The 14,429-nt window shown below is 31.5% G+C and overlaps 3 protein-coding genes across 3 annotated transcripts; 1 reads left to right on the top strand and 2 right to left on the bottom strand.

Moving 5' to 3' along the window:
* Window positions 1-34: 34 nt before the first annotated feature.
* On the bottom strand, window positions 35-4,009 carry LOC133318612 (phosphoinositide phospholipase C 6-like). Its single transcript, XM_061520634.1, has 9 exons — window positions 3,680-4,009; window positions 2,808-3,004; window positions 2,523-2,658; window positions 2,158-2,394; window positions 1,802-2,019; window positions 1,552-1,669; window positions 1,130-1,282; window positions 950-1,036; window positions 35-463 (listed from the first exon to the last, which is right to left on the bottom strand). The coding sequence occupies exons 1-9, from the start codon at window positions 4,007-4,009 to the stop codon at window positions 158-160; spliced, it is 1,782 nt and encodes a 593-aa protein (XP_061376618.1). The 3' UTR covers window positions 35-157.
* Window positions 4,010-8,242: 4,233 nt separating this feature from the next.
* LOC133318613 (peptidyl-prolyl cis-trans isomerase CYP19-4-like) lies at window positions 8,243-11,160 on the top strand. The gene is made up of 7 exons (XM_061520635.1): window positions 8,243-8,445; window positions 8,571-8,649; window positions 9,734-9,781; window positions 9,891-9,914; window positions 9,991-10,173; window positions 10,281-10,356; window positions 10,832-11,160. The coding sequence occupies exons 1-7, from the start codon at window positions 8,287-8,289 to the stop codon at window positions 10,968-10,970; spliced, it is 708 nt and encodes a 235-aa protein (XP_061376619.1). The 5' UTR covers window positions 8,243-8,286; the 3' UTR covers window positions 10,971-11,160.
* Window positions 11,161-12,295: 1,135 nt separating this feature from the next.
* On the bottom strand, window positions 12,296-13,069 carry LOC133318630 (protein EARLY FLOWERING 4). Its single transcript, XM_061520653.1, has one exon. It carries the CDS (start codon window positions 13,008-13,010, stop codon window positions 12,579-12,581), a length of 432 nt encoding a protein of 143 aa, XP_061376637.1. The 5' UTR covers window positions 13,011-13,069; the 3' UTR covers window positions 12,296-12,578.
* Between the last annotated feature and the right edge of the window lie 1,360 nt (window positions 13,070-14,429).

Below are 14,429 nucleotides of genomic sequence, written 5' to 3'. Positions count from 1 at the left end.
GACTATGACAATTACAAACAGCAATCATGTACTACAAAACTATGTGATATTGAAGGTTACCTCCAAATTCTATAGCATTGTCTCAAGCTACTAAAGATGAAGAAGGTTCTTTTCAAGCATGATAATCTAGAAGACCATATAATTAGACAAATGATATCTAGAATTCATCTAGAGTTTCAAGCTGAAACCGTACTAAAAGCTTCACAGATTTAAACTTCTTTCCTTTTGTGTCATGCAAAGGGACTGACCGAAATCCATGTCTTAGCTCTGATACTGGCAAACATGTTTGTCCTGCAAAGTCATCCTTTCCCTTATCTTTGTCCTTTACCTCTATTCGGAGCAAAGCAAGCTCTGGAACAGTCAAGGGGAATTCAAACTCTTCATCCCAAACAGGAAACCAATTATCCATCTGTACACTTGTTTTCTTCTTGACAGAATCAGCTGGCACTCCAACAATACAGACCTGATAGAAATTTTTATCAAACAGTAAGATAAATGCACCACAGTTTATATAGTGGATTCAACTATAATAATGAACATTGTTATAAATATAATGGAGAAGGAAACCAAGGGATCAAAGGACTAAGTTGTAGGTAAACAATATTCATGATCAATATTCAATAATGGAAACTTTTAGCATCAAATTTAATGGTAAAAGATCACTTATGGTATGAGGAACATGTCCACCCAGTGGCGTAGCCACATTGGAACCAACAAGTGACTTGGCATTGGCTGGTTTCCAAAATCAGAAGCTTTTTTTGATCTTCGGTGACTGTAAATAGTTTGCTTCCTTAATAGCTGCTGGTTTTGACACTAACTTCCTCCATGGTTAGCTAATTTTTGGTATTAGCTTCCCAATTTTTCTGGCTCTGCCACTGTGTCCACCTAAGTCTGCTAAGAAATTACTCCAAATCTATCAAATAAATGTATTGAGAATTACAAAACTGACCTTTGTGTAAAAGTCAGGAGGAGAGAATAGATCAAAGTGTGTTGCACTGAAATCTGACTTCCAGCCATCTCCTTTGTATACTTTTATCTATTGTTGAACATGAAAAGTATTCTGATGTCATGAAATGAAACTACTTAATTTCCTTTTAGTAAAGCGAGTAAGGGTATGCTATGCTCTCACCTTCAATATCTGCTTCACTGACAATGTTCCTTTAGGATCAAACTGCTCTTCATGTGGAAGGTTTTGCATCATAAATTCAGGCTTTTTTACATAACCACACCCTCCATTTGCTCTGAACATCCCCTGCATAAACCGAAGTGATTTGCCATGCCCCTGTCATAAGAAAACAGATGTTAATGAATGAAAGGTTTATATTCCTACTATCTAGTATAAAAATTTCCTCGAGACATTTTAGATAATAATCATATGACTCAGCAATACTTCAACATGCATTTGAGATTGCACCACAATATATAAAAGCTGAAAGATGTAACATATGTTTCTTAAGGTTGCCCACTATCCATGCAAATTTATCAAAACACAGTCAAGTATTTCTTTTTTCTAAAGCATTTTGCTTTATGGATTGGTCATAACTTTCCAACCTGCATATTGAATGCCACCATCTGAGCTCCATACATCCACCCTAAATGTGGCCTAAAGTTTGAGGATTGGACACGTTCTCCTTTAGGATAAACTCTCAAGATATTTTTCTGTGTGAACCTGGAAAGCATAACAATGAGTATCAAGTCACATGGTAGGTTTCATTCAGTGATTCATTGGTGTTGTCAGCTATACAAATGATGATCATCTCTACAGATATACTGTTAACTTTCAAGAAAGTTTGATAGGTACCTTATAAGGTCGGCTCCATGAGATTCAGAAGCACTTTTGAGTTTCTTCTCACTCAAACTTAGCCTTCTAACTTTACTATCAATTTTCAGTCGATCCTTCATTGAACCTTCTGATTTCCCACCATAGATTGTAATCAATTCTTTGTATCGACGTGAACCTAGCTGGTTTGGTTTGTTATCACATGTATTTATATCTTCCTCATCTTCATCACTTTCATTCTGCTATCCATTAAAATAGAAAACGTAAAATGCACAGAACTAATAATTCAAATCTCTTTTCTTTTTTCTTTTGGCTTGATTGTAATCCATTTTTAAAATAAATAAATAAATCATATGATGAATATATGTTTCTCTCACCCTCTCCTCATTTTTCAGTTTAGCCATAGAATCTGACAATGCTTGTCCCCATGATTCTTCTTCAGACGAATCACTTCCATTGGGCTCATGATTGCTGGAACTATCAGATTCCTGATATTCCTTTGGTGGTTTGGTTGATATAACTACCCGATTTTTCAATGATTCTGGTGAAGGAAATTCTGTCAAACAATCTGTCTCAGGATAATAAAGCATTTCTCCAAATATTTGAGTTGCCATCTGCATGAATAGAAAGAAAAAAAAAAACCATGATGAAAAAGCAATACCAAAGTAGGCATGTCTATTTAACTAGATCCTTTCTTTTACTTTTCTCTTCTATTTTATAGAAGAAAAAAAAGGGTGCCTACTTCAGCAAATTTAGCCTGAAGTTTTGATGTTAAATGGTCTTCCAAAGTTAGAATCACTGGAAAATCAGATTTCACAAAAGCATATTCCTTTATGGATTCCAGACATTTGGTTAGTGAGACTGGAGTTGTAAGAGTCCTGCATTGATTTCAAGAAGAAAGTCAGAAAACCAAAAAAAGTATAAGAAAGCAATCATCCTAGTCTCTAAGATGAACATTTTTTTTTTCCCTTCTTTTCCTATGCTAACAACTCTCTTCTAAGATGCGATTTTAATAATCAGCTAGTACCTTCCATGAACTACTTTGATACCATCTTTAGATGAAGATGGCCATAAATCTAGTTCAATTACTCGTACACCTTGTTGCAAAGCCTCTATAATTGGCTCATCACTGCACTCACTGGTGAATTGATTCCCAGTCAGGTAGGAATTGTGTCCTGTATACATGAAATAATGTGACAAGGGAGCACTCATATCATGATGTACCTGGAATGACATATGATTTCTATATTGTCAGGAAAAAAAAGTCAAATCTTTATAAAGGCCTGGATCAACTAGATAGACATTTACATGAAAAAAAGAACACATGACACAAATGATAATAATAATAAGGGTTCAGTGGATGTCCTTTAAAAGAACACAAGTTATGTCCTTTTAGTGACTTACACAAATTCTGACCAGTAAGATTTTGTGTAAATCTGAAAAGTTATTTTTTTCACTTTACACGTTAGTGATGTGACTGAGGAGAGAGAGAAAAAAGTAACTTTTACAAGTTTACACAAAATCTTACCCATCAGACTTTGTGTAAATAACCTAAAAGGACACAAGCTTGTATCCTTTAAAATGATAGTTGTTTTTCCCTAATAATAAATAACAATGGAACAAAGAACATGTTGCATTAGTGATTTTTGTTATCTAAGAGTGTTTTTGACAGCCAAAGAATTTTGAATTTTTAGCTCGAGATTTCTGAGCTTGAAACAATAACTGCATATCTCATGACATGACAATTTTGTATATTCATGGAAAATCATTTTTGCAAGACAAGGCAAGGTACATTGCACAAGTGGTTACTAAACTAAGAAGTAGAAACTATAATGAACAGCAATATCACCTATACAGAATTTTTCAGCCTCAAAATTCTCAGTGATCAAACAAACATACCTCGTCCTTCAAGGGACCATTGAAATCATCAAGAAGCAGAAAATTGATGAAGTCATTGAGACTAAGTCCAGCAATACTGATAGTTTTAGTTTTAGAACTTCCAACTTGCAAAACCTTCTCAACAATTGGTTCCAAATCCGTTAAGGTGCAGTTCTTTTCTCCCTGGTGCTCTACCATGAACTGGAGGATCTGATCCTTGGACATGTGGCTCCCACCTTTTGCATACATGGAAAACACTTCCTTAACCTCCAAAGGTGGTTCTGCTTTGTTGACTTCACCCTTTTTGGTCAAGAAATTTATCACCTTGTGCTTGTACATCTCCATTTTCATACTCATCCTTCCCTGTCAATGAACCTATTTATCAATGGATTTGGAAGAGAAAACAAAGGGCCAAAGGGATATATATAGCAGAACAAAAAAAAGTGCTGTTTGAGAGTATTAGAATAAGACAAAAGAGTCAACCTTCGAAACAGAACCTCTGTTTTCCTCTGTTTTCATTGGCTAAAACTTTTGCTTTCCGTGCGTTACTTTGGATTCTGTGTTCATCTGTGATTGAATACTCGAAGACATATGTAAACAAACGATTCGGTAGTCAGAGAAAACACAGCAAAATCAAAATGTTCACACACAAAAATTGTTTTTTTTTTCCTTGGGGTTAGTCATAGAAAAATAAAAATAAAAAACAAAAAAAGGTGGTTATGTTAATTTTTCTAAATGAAAATAAGAGAGTGGGGTAGGTAAGATCTGGTGCTACGATTTAGTTTCATATTAACAAAGTATTATCTGGGGCCGGTTGGAGGGATAGGGAAAAAAATAATAGAAAAAATGAAAGGAGGATTTGATTGTGGGAAAGGTTCAAAGATTTTAAGAGGGGAAAGATTAATTTCTTTGGAATATAGCTTTTTCCTTTTCTTATTGTTTTTAATGAATTATAGCACGTTTGGGCAGATTAACTTTTTGGATTAACAACTGTTTTTTTGTTTTTGATAAACGGGGAAGGATAGTGTAACAATCAACTAGTGTTACTACTCAATGTTAGTATCAATTAATTTCACCGTTAGATAGATTACGTTGATCTAATGGTTATAATTATTTTCATATTTGTATAGTTATGATTCCACATTTTTAATACTTTATATTTATTTTCACCTTTGTATTGTTATGTTATAATGTCTCATATTTAATGTGAAAATAGTTAATGCTTTCACATTAAATATGAGGAATTATAACTATACAAAGATAAAAATAAATATAATCATTGAATCAACATAATTGATCTAACAGTAAAATTGATAATAATACTAATTGGTTGTTATAATATCTTACCCTTGTAAATTACAATATGTTTGCTGTCAATATGCGAAGCTTTTTAGCAAGTGGTGGAGCATCTTGTACCCAAAGAATGTTTCCCATTTGAGAATGCCAATGCCAATGGCTTCAGCTACTCCCACATGAAATTTATATTCTAGCTTGAAAGTTGTAGCTGCAATTATGTTTCCATCCATAACACATAAAAGCCTCAATCCCACGGGGTCAATCCGGGGTAGTTATCCATTAAAAATTACTCTCTTTTTTATCGAGATGTTATATTTTCTAATTTTTTTCTTACTACTAAATTTTAATCATTGATTTTCTTAAATTTAATGGTTATAATTTATTGGATCACATTTATTAATTAATTATTAATTCTCAATAAATTATAATTGTTATATCAATGAAAATCAATGATTAAGATTTGGTAGTAAGAGATAGTAAAAAAATAATAATAAGTATAACATCCCCATATTTTAAATGATAAATTATATAAATAATTTTTCTATTATTAAAATCAGCTAAAAATAATATTTCATTATATATATATATATATATATATATATGGAAAAGGTTATACTTATTACCTTTTTTTCTTATTACTTGTTACTACCAAATCTTAATCGTTGATTTCCGTCAATCTAACGGTTATAATTTATTAGAAATTAATAATTAATTAATAAGTATGAGAAAAAAAAATTACAAATATAACATTTCCGAAATAATAATATTCAAACATTATATTTGAAAAAAAAAATTACTATAAAACTTCCTCAGATAATAAATAAGATAATTTAAATATTCATTAAAAATTTATCAATTTAATAAAAATTTAATACTCATAAATATTTTATTTAAACAATTCGTGCAATACATTAGCTATAATATGTTGTGATTTTTTCACATATGTTAGAGATAATATAAATTTTCCCTCTTTACCAAATATATATATATATATATATATAAATTTTCCCTAAGTTAACTATTTTTTTGATAATTTCATATTTCTTTAATAATCTATTACATAAAAGTGATTCATTTTATACAATTAAAAAAATCTTAAAATTTACTGTGGATTAACACTTAGAATAAAAATTAATTTTTATAAATTTTAAGAAAAACAGTTATTTACTTAATTAATTTTTTTCACATTTAATTTTTCTGTACAAAGAAAATTCGGAGAAGAAAAAAACAAAAACACTAAATATTATAAATAATCAATCTTTTATCTTGTACAAAAAAAAACAATTTTTTATCAACATGGACACGTAACAGGGAAAATGGTTGGAATAGTTAATAGCTATGAAGCACCGACACTTCAAAAATCCTGACGTGTCGTGTCCGATACTACTCGACATTCTTCGACACTCTGGCACTCTCCGACACTCCAATACACGTTATAGAAATTCAAAAAAGGTTCAAAGGTTGCGTTGCGTTGAGTTTTTAGTTCCAACTATTGGATTTGTTGGATTACAATTACCATTTTATTGAGTTTAATATAAATATTTATGATATCTTATGTTTCTTTGCAAATTTTATGAATATTATAAGTTTAATTTCATTTTATTGTTAAATTATTGAATATTAAATATAATATACGCTACATAAGTTAAAAAAATTATTTAATATCAAAACGTGTCCTAACGTGTCGAAATCTAATGTTTTTTAGAATTAACGTGCCAGAGTGTCGTGTCATATCGTGTCACGTGTCCCGTGTCGGTAACGGTGCTACGTAGGTTAATAGCAATGTTGTGAAAATCGGACCGGACCGGCCGGGTTGACCCGGAACCCGGCGAACCGGTCATCTGATTAGTCCGGGTATCATATTGGATCGGTCAAGTATCAGACCTGGTACCACCCGGTGTTTCCCGGCCGATTTTGGTGAAAAATCGGTGACCCGGCCCGGGTTTTAAAAAAAAAATCAAAAAAAATCATAATTGACATATTTGAGTAATCTGTTACTTATTGACTTACATAAGTTATGTACCTATAATACTAATATTATCTCAGTTATGCACTATGCAGGAAATTTTTATTTGATAGTTAGAGATGTTGTTTACCTTAAAACACCAATATAACAAGCATTATGTGTTTGTTTGATCCTTTATTTGAGAATAATGTATAATTTATTATTTTTTATATTAAAATATTTAAAATTTATATTATTATTTTTCATCTATTTGAGTATATTTATAATTTTTTAATATAAATAATATATTTATATATAATCCCCGAGTCATGCAGTTGAACCAGTGATCTATTGGTTGAACCAGTGATCTATTGGTTGAACCAATGACCCAATAATCTGATACCTCGACCGAGTCACTGACCGAGCCGGTTTTAATAACATTGGTTAATAGACTCGAAATCATGTTTGTGTTTTTTTTTTAGATTGTTTGTGCTTTTTATTTTTATTTTTTTGGTAGATTGTTTGTTCTTTTCGAACAAAAAGAGAGCACTTTAGTTGTTAGAAATAATAGTTTCTTTTATGCTTTTGTTGTTGGAAAAGTGTTTCTTCTGCGATACGACATAAATTTATCTTAGAAACCTTAAATGATTTAAGAAAATATATATATGATATTTTAATTTTTTTTTTTCTTATATTAGAATTTTATTAAAATATTCTATATTTTTTATTAAACCCTAAAATGACGTTATTTTATTATAATAGAAAATAATTTTATCTCAAAAAAAAAAAAATAATCCCTTACTGTTACATCCAAAAAAACCCAAAACAAAATAACAATAATGATAAAACTTTGACAGACTAAAATTAAGGGAAATATAATTAGAATGAACTATTAAATTTTTTTCATCAAAATATTTGTTTCTTAGTATATTAATTTTTTAAAAAAATTTATTAACATAATTTAAAAAATATGAAATATTTATTCAATATATCGTTTTATATTACTATATTTTAATATTTTATTAAAATAAACGTAATAATACTTTAATTATGTTAAAGTTTAATTTGATAATAAAATTAAGGCAAGAAAATGAACTTTTTAAACTATGTAAATCAATCCGATCCAAAACATTTTGCACGGAGATAAATCCTTTCATATTAAATAAAATATAACATGATGATGTAAAAAAATTATAATTATGTAAAAATAAATTAACGTGGTAATTTTATAACTATTATTTTAATATTTTTCTCACTCCTCCTTATTACAAGTTTTGCACAAGAACATATCGTGTTTTATTTAACAGGATTTATTAGACACGTGGTGATGAAGGAAAGATGAGTGATGTTTAGGGATTGTTTTCTTCATTGATTTTTGCATCAGAAAATGGCTTCCAGAACCACTGGAACGCTGATTCTGGCGTGTATGTTATGGGTTTTCATGCTTTGCGCAACCATTGCATTCTTTCAGCTCAAATTGGTAGAGAAAGGAACGGACAACGGTTCTTCTCAGAACAAGTTCATCACAACTCAACATCATCTTCCAGTAAGGATTCATGTCTCAACTACACTATTTGTTCATTCTCTCGTTTTGGGTCATCTTCGTTTATCATGGATACTAATCAAGCTCTGACCTTTCCCCTTCCACCAATTTCTTTCCATGTTATGCAGGATACCCCATTGGGCGAAGATTTGGAGGATGTGACCCACAAGGTGTATTTTGATATAGAGATCGATGGAAAATTAGCGGGTATGCTTTCTTTCATTATAAAGTTGAAATTTTTATTTGGTTCCATCCAAAAATTGTGGCTTGACTAATTATTAGTATTTTCATGCGTCTGTTGGATTTTGGCAATTATTTTTTGGATTGTGATTGCAAATTAAGTGTAAGAAGGGATTTCAGATGCATTAAATTGACATTAACTCACTGATTTTAGAAGGTGATTTGTGCCATGAGATAGGAACCATGATATTCTTAGGTATGATGGAAGGAAAACAACGGTTATTTGATTTTTAAAAAGGCTCCCAAACTTGCTAGGAAAAAGGCTCAATCTTATGCCGTTTTATCCTTGCATTTTTATAACGGAAAACTTAAAAAAAAAAAAAAAAAAAAACCTGTCAGTTTTTTCAGAATCACTTGTCCCCTCCATGAATTTTTGAATCATTTATACCCCTAACTTAAAATTTCTTTATCACTTACCCCCGTAAGTTAAAGGGTAAGTGATAAAAAAATTTAAGTTAGGGAGGTAAGTGATAAAGAAACTCTAAGTAAGATTGTAAATAGTTTAAAATTTTGAGAAGGGGGTAAGTGATTCTATAGGAAACTTACAGGTTTTTTTTTTTTAAGTTTTCCCTTTTTACAAAGAGATTATTTTTCATACTCGAACCCTTGACTTTCTAATCATAAATAGCAACTCCACTACACAAAGACTCACATAGAATTTAACATGATTGTGTGGCATTGCACATTGTGGTGGATGGGGTAGTGCCTATTTCACAGTAGTCTAATGACTAATGCAAACTTTTGCAACCTAAGTCTGGTCCAGCTGCCAGCTTCCTAGATGAATGATTTATCTAACACATGCTCGTAACATTTGTTCCTTTAAGATTCTGTAGGCTGTATAAATGACTTGCTTATGAGAAGTTACTTATGGAAACAGTTATTTTTACTGCCTTCTTGAATAAGCATAGCAGGTTTTTAATCCCCATTTTTTCTGCCTTAATTGTTATGTGCTTGATTCATATGAGTAAATAAAATAATGCATATTATATCATTACGTTATGATACCCTAGCGGGTCACTCAGAACTCTAAAAATTTTGTTTCTTGCTTCAGGTCGCATAGTCATGGGCCTTTTTGGGATTACGGTACCGAAAACTGTAGGTATGGTATGCTATAGTGTAATGAATTATATGCTAAAGATGTTTATTTAGACAGGTATTGGCTTCATTTGAAGGATTTGGTTACTAATCTTGTCATCCCTATTGTGCAGAAAACTTTCGAGCACTTTGTACGGGTAGGATCAATTTTGATATCTATAACTATAAGCTATAGAGAGTAAATACTATAAATTAAGCAGCATCACATTTCAGGAGAGAAAGGGATGGGAAGAAGTGGGAAGCCTCTTCATTATAAAGGGAGCGCATTCCATAGGATTATACCGAGCTTTATGGTCCAGGGGGGTGATTTCACCCGTGGTGATGGAAGAGGTGGAGAATCAATCTATGGTGATAAGTTTGCTGATGAAAACTTCAAGCTGAAGCATACTGGGCCAGGTCAGCTTAAGTGCTTTTGTTACTGATATTCCATGTATATCTATAAACATGAAATGTTCATATATTCATATTATTTCACATGTTCACCCTTACTGCATGATTGTCAGGATACTTATCGATGGCAAATTCTGGGCAAGACACCAATGGCTCCCAGTTTTTCATAACAACAGTCAAAACCAGCTGGTAATTTTCAATTAATTGAGTTACTTATTCTGTATACTCTTGGAACTCGAGTAGTCTGATATATTAACTTTTCGTGAAAACCCTGCAGTGATAGTTAGAAATGTGACATTTCCTTAATGGTTGTTTGTTTGTTTTCTTGGAAAATGTAATGTGATACTAATTTTGGTGTAAAAGAAAACTTTTTGAGAGGAGAAGTTTACTTGGATAAATTCCATTTTGTTCACATGCTGAATCTCAGTTGGAAAGGTGCATTTCCCTTTCAATTATTAAGAATGGATTTTATTTTAAATGTATATGAGTAAAAGGCTTAACTTCAGACTTTCAGCTTCCTAATATAGAAATGTTTTCAAAGAATATATGTCTAAGAAGAGGAGGAATCTAAGAAAAAAAGCTTAATTTCTCAAGTTTTCATTATTACTGTTGAGGCCTTTTCTCAAGTTCACTGTTTCACATGCCTCCGTTTGTTTCTTGTAAGGCTGGATGGACGACATGTTGTATTTGGAAAGGTACTTTCCGGGATGGACGTTTTGTACAAGATTGAATCAGAAGGAAGTGAAAGCGGCTCGCCCAAAGTCAAGGTTGTCATATTAGACAGTGGGGAATTAACTTCATGACATTGTTTATATAATAAGTTGAGACTGATTCTACTACAGTAACTACTCAGCTTTTCCCTCTACCATGATTCACAAATTCTTTGTGTATACTTTTATCATATAGTAAATAAACAAAATTTGCAGACTAAAAGTTTGTATTCATGTAATTTTTCTATTTTGCTTGTCTAGACATCATGATGAAGAATGCTATCCTCTGAACTTTAAGATGATTTTTTTAATTTTTTTTTTCTTAACGGGCACAAGAATAATTAATTATTTAACTTTTCAAGTGCATCATATCATATCATCTCCTCTGCTACAGCTTCCACTGCTGCAATTTAAATCCCTATTACAAATGGAGCATAATGAAATAAAATAAAATGTTCTTCTCTTTCTCCCTGTCCTGTGTAAAAGCCAAAGGCCATAAATATCCAGATTTCACAAGTATGATATTGCATTCCAGGGCGCCAAACTCCTTTTTTATTAGTCAGCTAGTCACTCTGAATATCATGTTTCAAAGAAAGGGTATGTAACCTCTCAGATCTTAAAGATTCTTTAGAAAGAGCAAAAGCCACATAGATTAGCCAGCTTACTAATGCCTGTCAAGCATGTGGCCTTAACAATATGTTTAACAAAATTTCAAATTTTTGGTCTCATCATCCTTTTAAACAAGATAGTACAAGCATAAAGAATTGAAAAATGCAAGGGAACACAAGCATAATAAAATACTCAAATGAAACATTTGATACGAGAGATATTTTTTTTTATCAGGAAAAAGAAATTCTAGAAATATGATAGGAAAATATTTTGCCCGAAAAAATAATGAAAAGGTGTTTGGTAACTCAAAATATTATAGGAAAAGTAAGATTAATTTGACTGATGTTATGTTTGGTTGATTATAAAATATTGATGGAAATATTAATCGAATTTATCAAATTACCCAACATTTTTGAATATCTGCAAAATACTTTTACACATCTCCTCATATATTACAAGAGGACATTTTGGTCCCAAAACGTATATACCAGATCCGAATTCAAGGAAAAAAAAAAAATACCATGGTTAAGAAGGGATTATTTTTTTCCATTCTGTAGTTACAAACTCAAACTCAAATGCTGGAAAAATTATTTGGCTGAGAATTTCTTACGTTTCCTGCTGATACACAAAAAATAAACTCAACCCTACTTTCCCATCATTCCAATCAAAATACTCATTCCAAAGACCCCTTAACTTTGCTACCCCAATTTTTTTTTTTTTTTTGAAAAGATAGCAATTCACACATACATTTGCAATCACTAGTTTATTGAATTACATAAACTAGAACGAGAAAACTTATTGTAAAAGGGCAAGATGCCATCAATAGAAGATCATAACCACCTCAATATGTATAGAAGTGAAATAGGACGATACAATGATTCGCCTTCATAGTCCTTATTGACATGATGACAAAACAATGTCCAAAATTACCATCACAATTTTTCAACTCCAACAAAGATCAGATACATAATATAATATTTATTAGAAATAGCCACTTATTACTACTATACTGTAAGGGAGAGGGAAAGAGAGACAAAGTAGAGTAATGGTACAAGAACAAGAACAAGAACAAGAACAAGAAAAAAGACCCTTTTATTTGTCACGGCTGTTATTAGCAGAGTTGTTGGAACGCTGATGGCACACGTTTGTGAAATTGGAATTGAGATCAGAGTAGAGAGAGACAACCTTGGATATGTTCCCGTTGAGTTCCTGAATCAAAGACACGTTTTTTACCATGTTGTCGGCTATCCTTGACTGTTGGTTCTCGTTCACCTGTTGAATCAGCTCGCGGTTCCGATCAAGCACCGACTGCACCTGCCGGAAGCTCTTGTTCAGGTTCGCCCAAACCTCGGGGTCCCCGTCCTCCGCCTCCTCCACCTCCCCGTCTGACTCCCCGGTGGTGGTGTTGACGGTGGTCGACGGGTGGCGGCGGCGGCGGTTCTTCTTGGGGCGGTGGCGGTTTGAGGGGTCTTCCATGGTGGATTCAGCTGCTGAGGAGGATGAATGAATAGTGGTCATATTCATGAAACAAGAGGCTCAAGTGTTGTTGGGTTAGACATTTGCATACTTTTTGTGTTTGGTGATTTCACTTATTTGTGTAGAGGATCAGAGCCAAATATCTTTTTTATATATACACAATTTTTTTATTTTTATAAACTCTTACGAATTATATATTTTTTAAATACACTAAGTTATATTATATATTTTCAGAATATATATTATAATTTGTAAAAAAAAATTATAAATAAATTATTCTCCTGTAAAAAAAAATAGAATATTTTTATTACTAATTTTTTTTACTATTATTCTATTTTCATTTTGATCACCGTTGAATTAGAGAAAAAGTTAAACGAGAAGATAGAAAAAATTGATAGTAAGAATATCATACCTCGTATATGTATAGGAAAAATGTTTTTGTTTTTATTGCAGAATTTTTTTTTATCACACTCATATAAAAGTGAACAGATTCTATTTAAAGAGAAGAGAAAAGAAAATTAGTAGAATCCTTTCACTTTTATGTGAGTGAGGTATATAAATTTTTTATAAACTCTTACGAACTATACTATCTTCTCTCGGGAGAACATAGTACAATGTGTATAAATTTATAAAAAAAAAATTGTAAAGAATATTGTTTCATGATAAATTATCTAATACAACATATAAAAAAAAAGTGAGCAGGACCACCAAAGATAAAAGAATACATTAAAATGGTTAACCTTATGTTCTCTATTATCTTCAAAATTATTTGAGTATATCTTTGGCCTATTTTTTGAAATTACGAGTATGTTACCTATTCATTTTATAATATTAGAGTGAGTAACTTATTCTTACTTTTATTTTTATTGTTTTGAATATATGTTTTTGACATTTTTGCCGAATTGGGATATGGAAGAATCTGGGCTCCGTTTAGCACTTGGATATGAGAGATGGAATCACAGATAATGTTCAATAAAATGGACATTACATTGTTCCAAAAAATGAGCTTACGCGACCAACCATAGGCGCGTGCGTGCAATGCTTTACAAAAGGTGGAAACCCAACAAAGGAAAGATAGATCTAGATAGAAAAGTCAATGAAGTTCGGTAGAATGCTATTTAAGCTTCCTTTAAATCAAATTATATTTTACTGTTTATCAAATTTTAATTAAACCAAATATTATATCTTGTACACAATTTATTGTCATAGGTTGTACTTAATGCAATCTCATCAGTCCGAAATGATTCTCGGTTGATTATGATCGATGAAGTTACTTTATTGATAATTTGATGCAGTTGTTCCATGGATTTTCTAGGAAATGGATGAGAGAATGTACTTATAAATTATAATATAACGTGACACTCAAGTCAGAATTTATTTATACAAATTTAAGTATTAAAAAGAAAATATCACCTTGTGTTTGAAACATTATTGGCCATTGACGTAAGTGGCTTGAAATAAGGTTAC

The sequence above is a fragment of the Gastrolobium bilobum genome, unplaced genomic scaffold (genome assembly GCF_033153095.1).
Source record: "Gastrolobium bilobum isolate Gb01-03AN ecotype WA unplaced genomic scaffold, APGP_CSIRO_Gbil_v1 utg4519, whole genome shotgun sequence".
Lineage (NCBI taxonomy): Eukaryota > Viridiplantae > Streptophyta > Magnoliopsida > Fabales > Fabaceae > Gastrolobium > Gastrolobium bilobum.
This window is presented reverse-complemented; position numbering and strand designations above follow the sequence as displayed.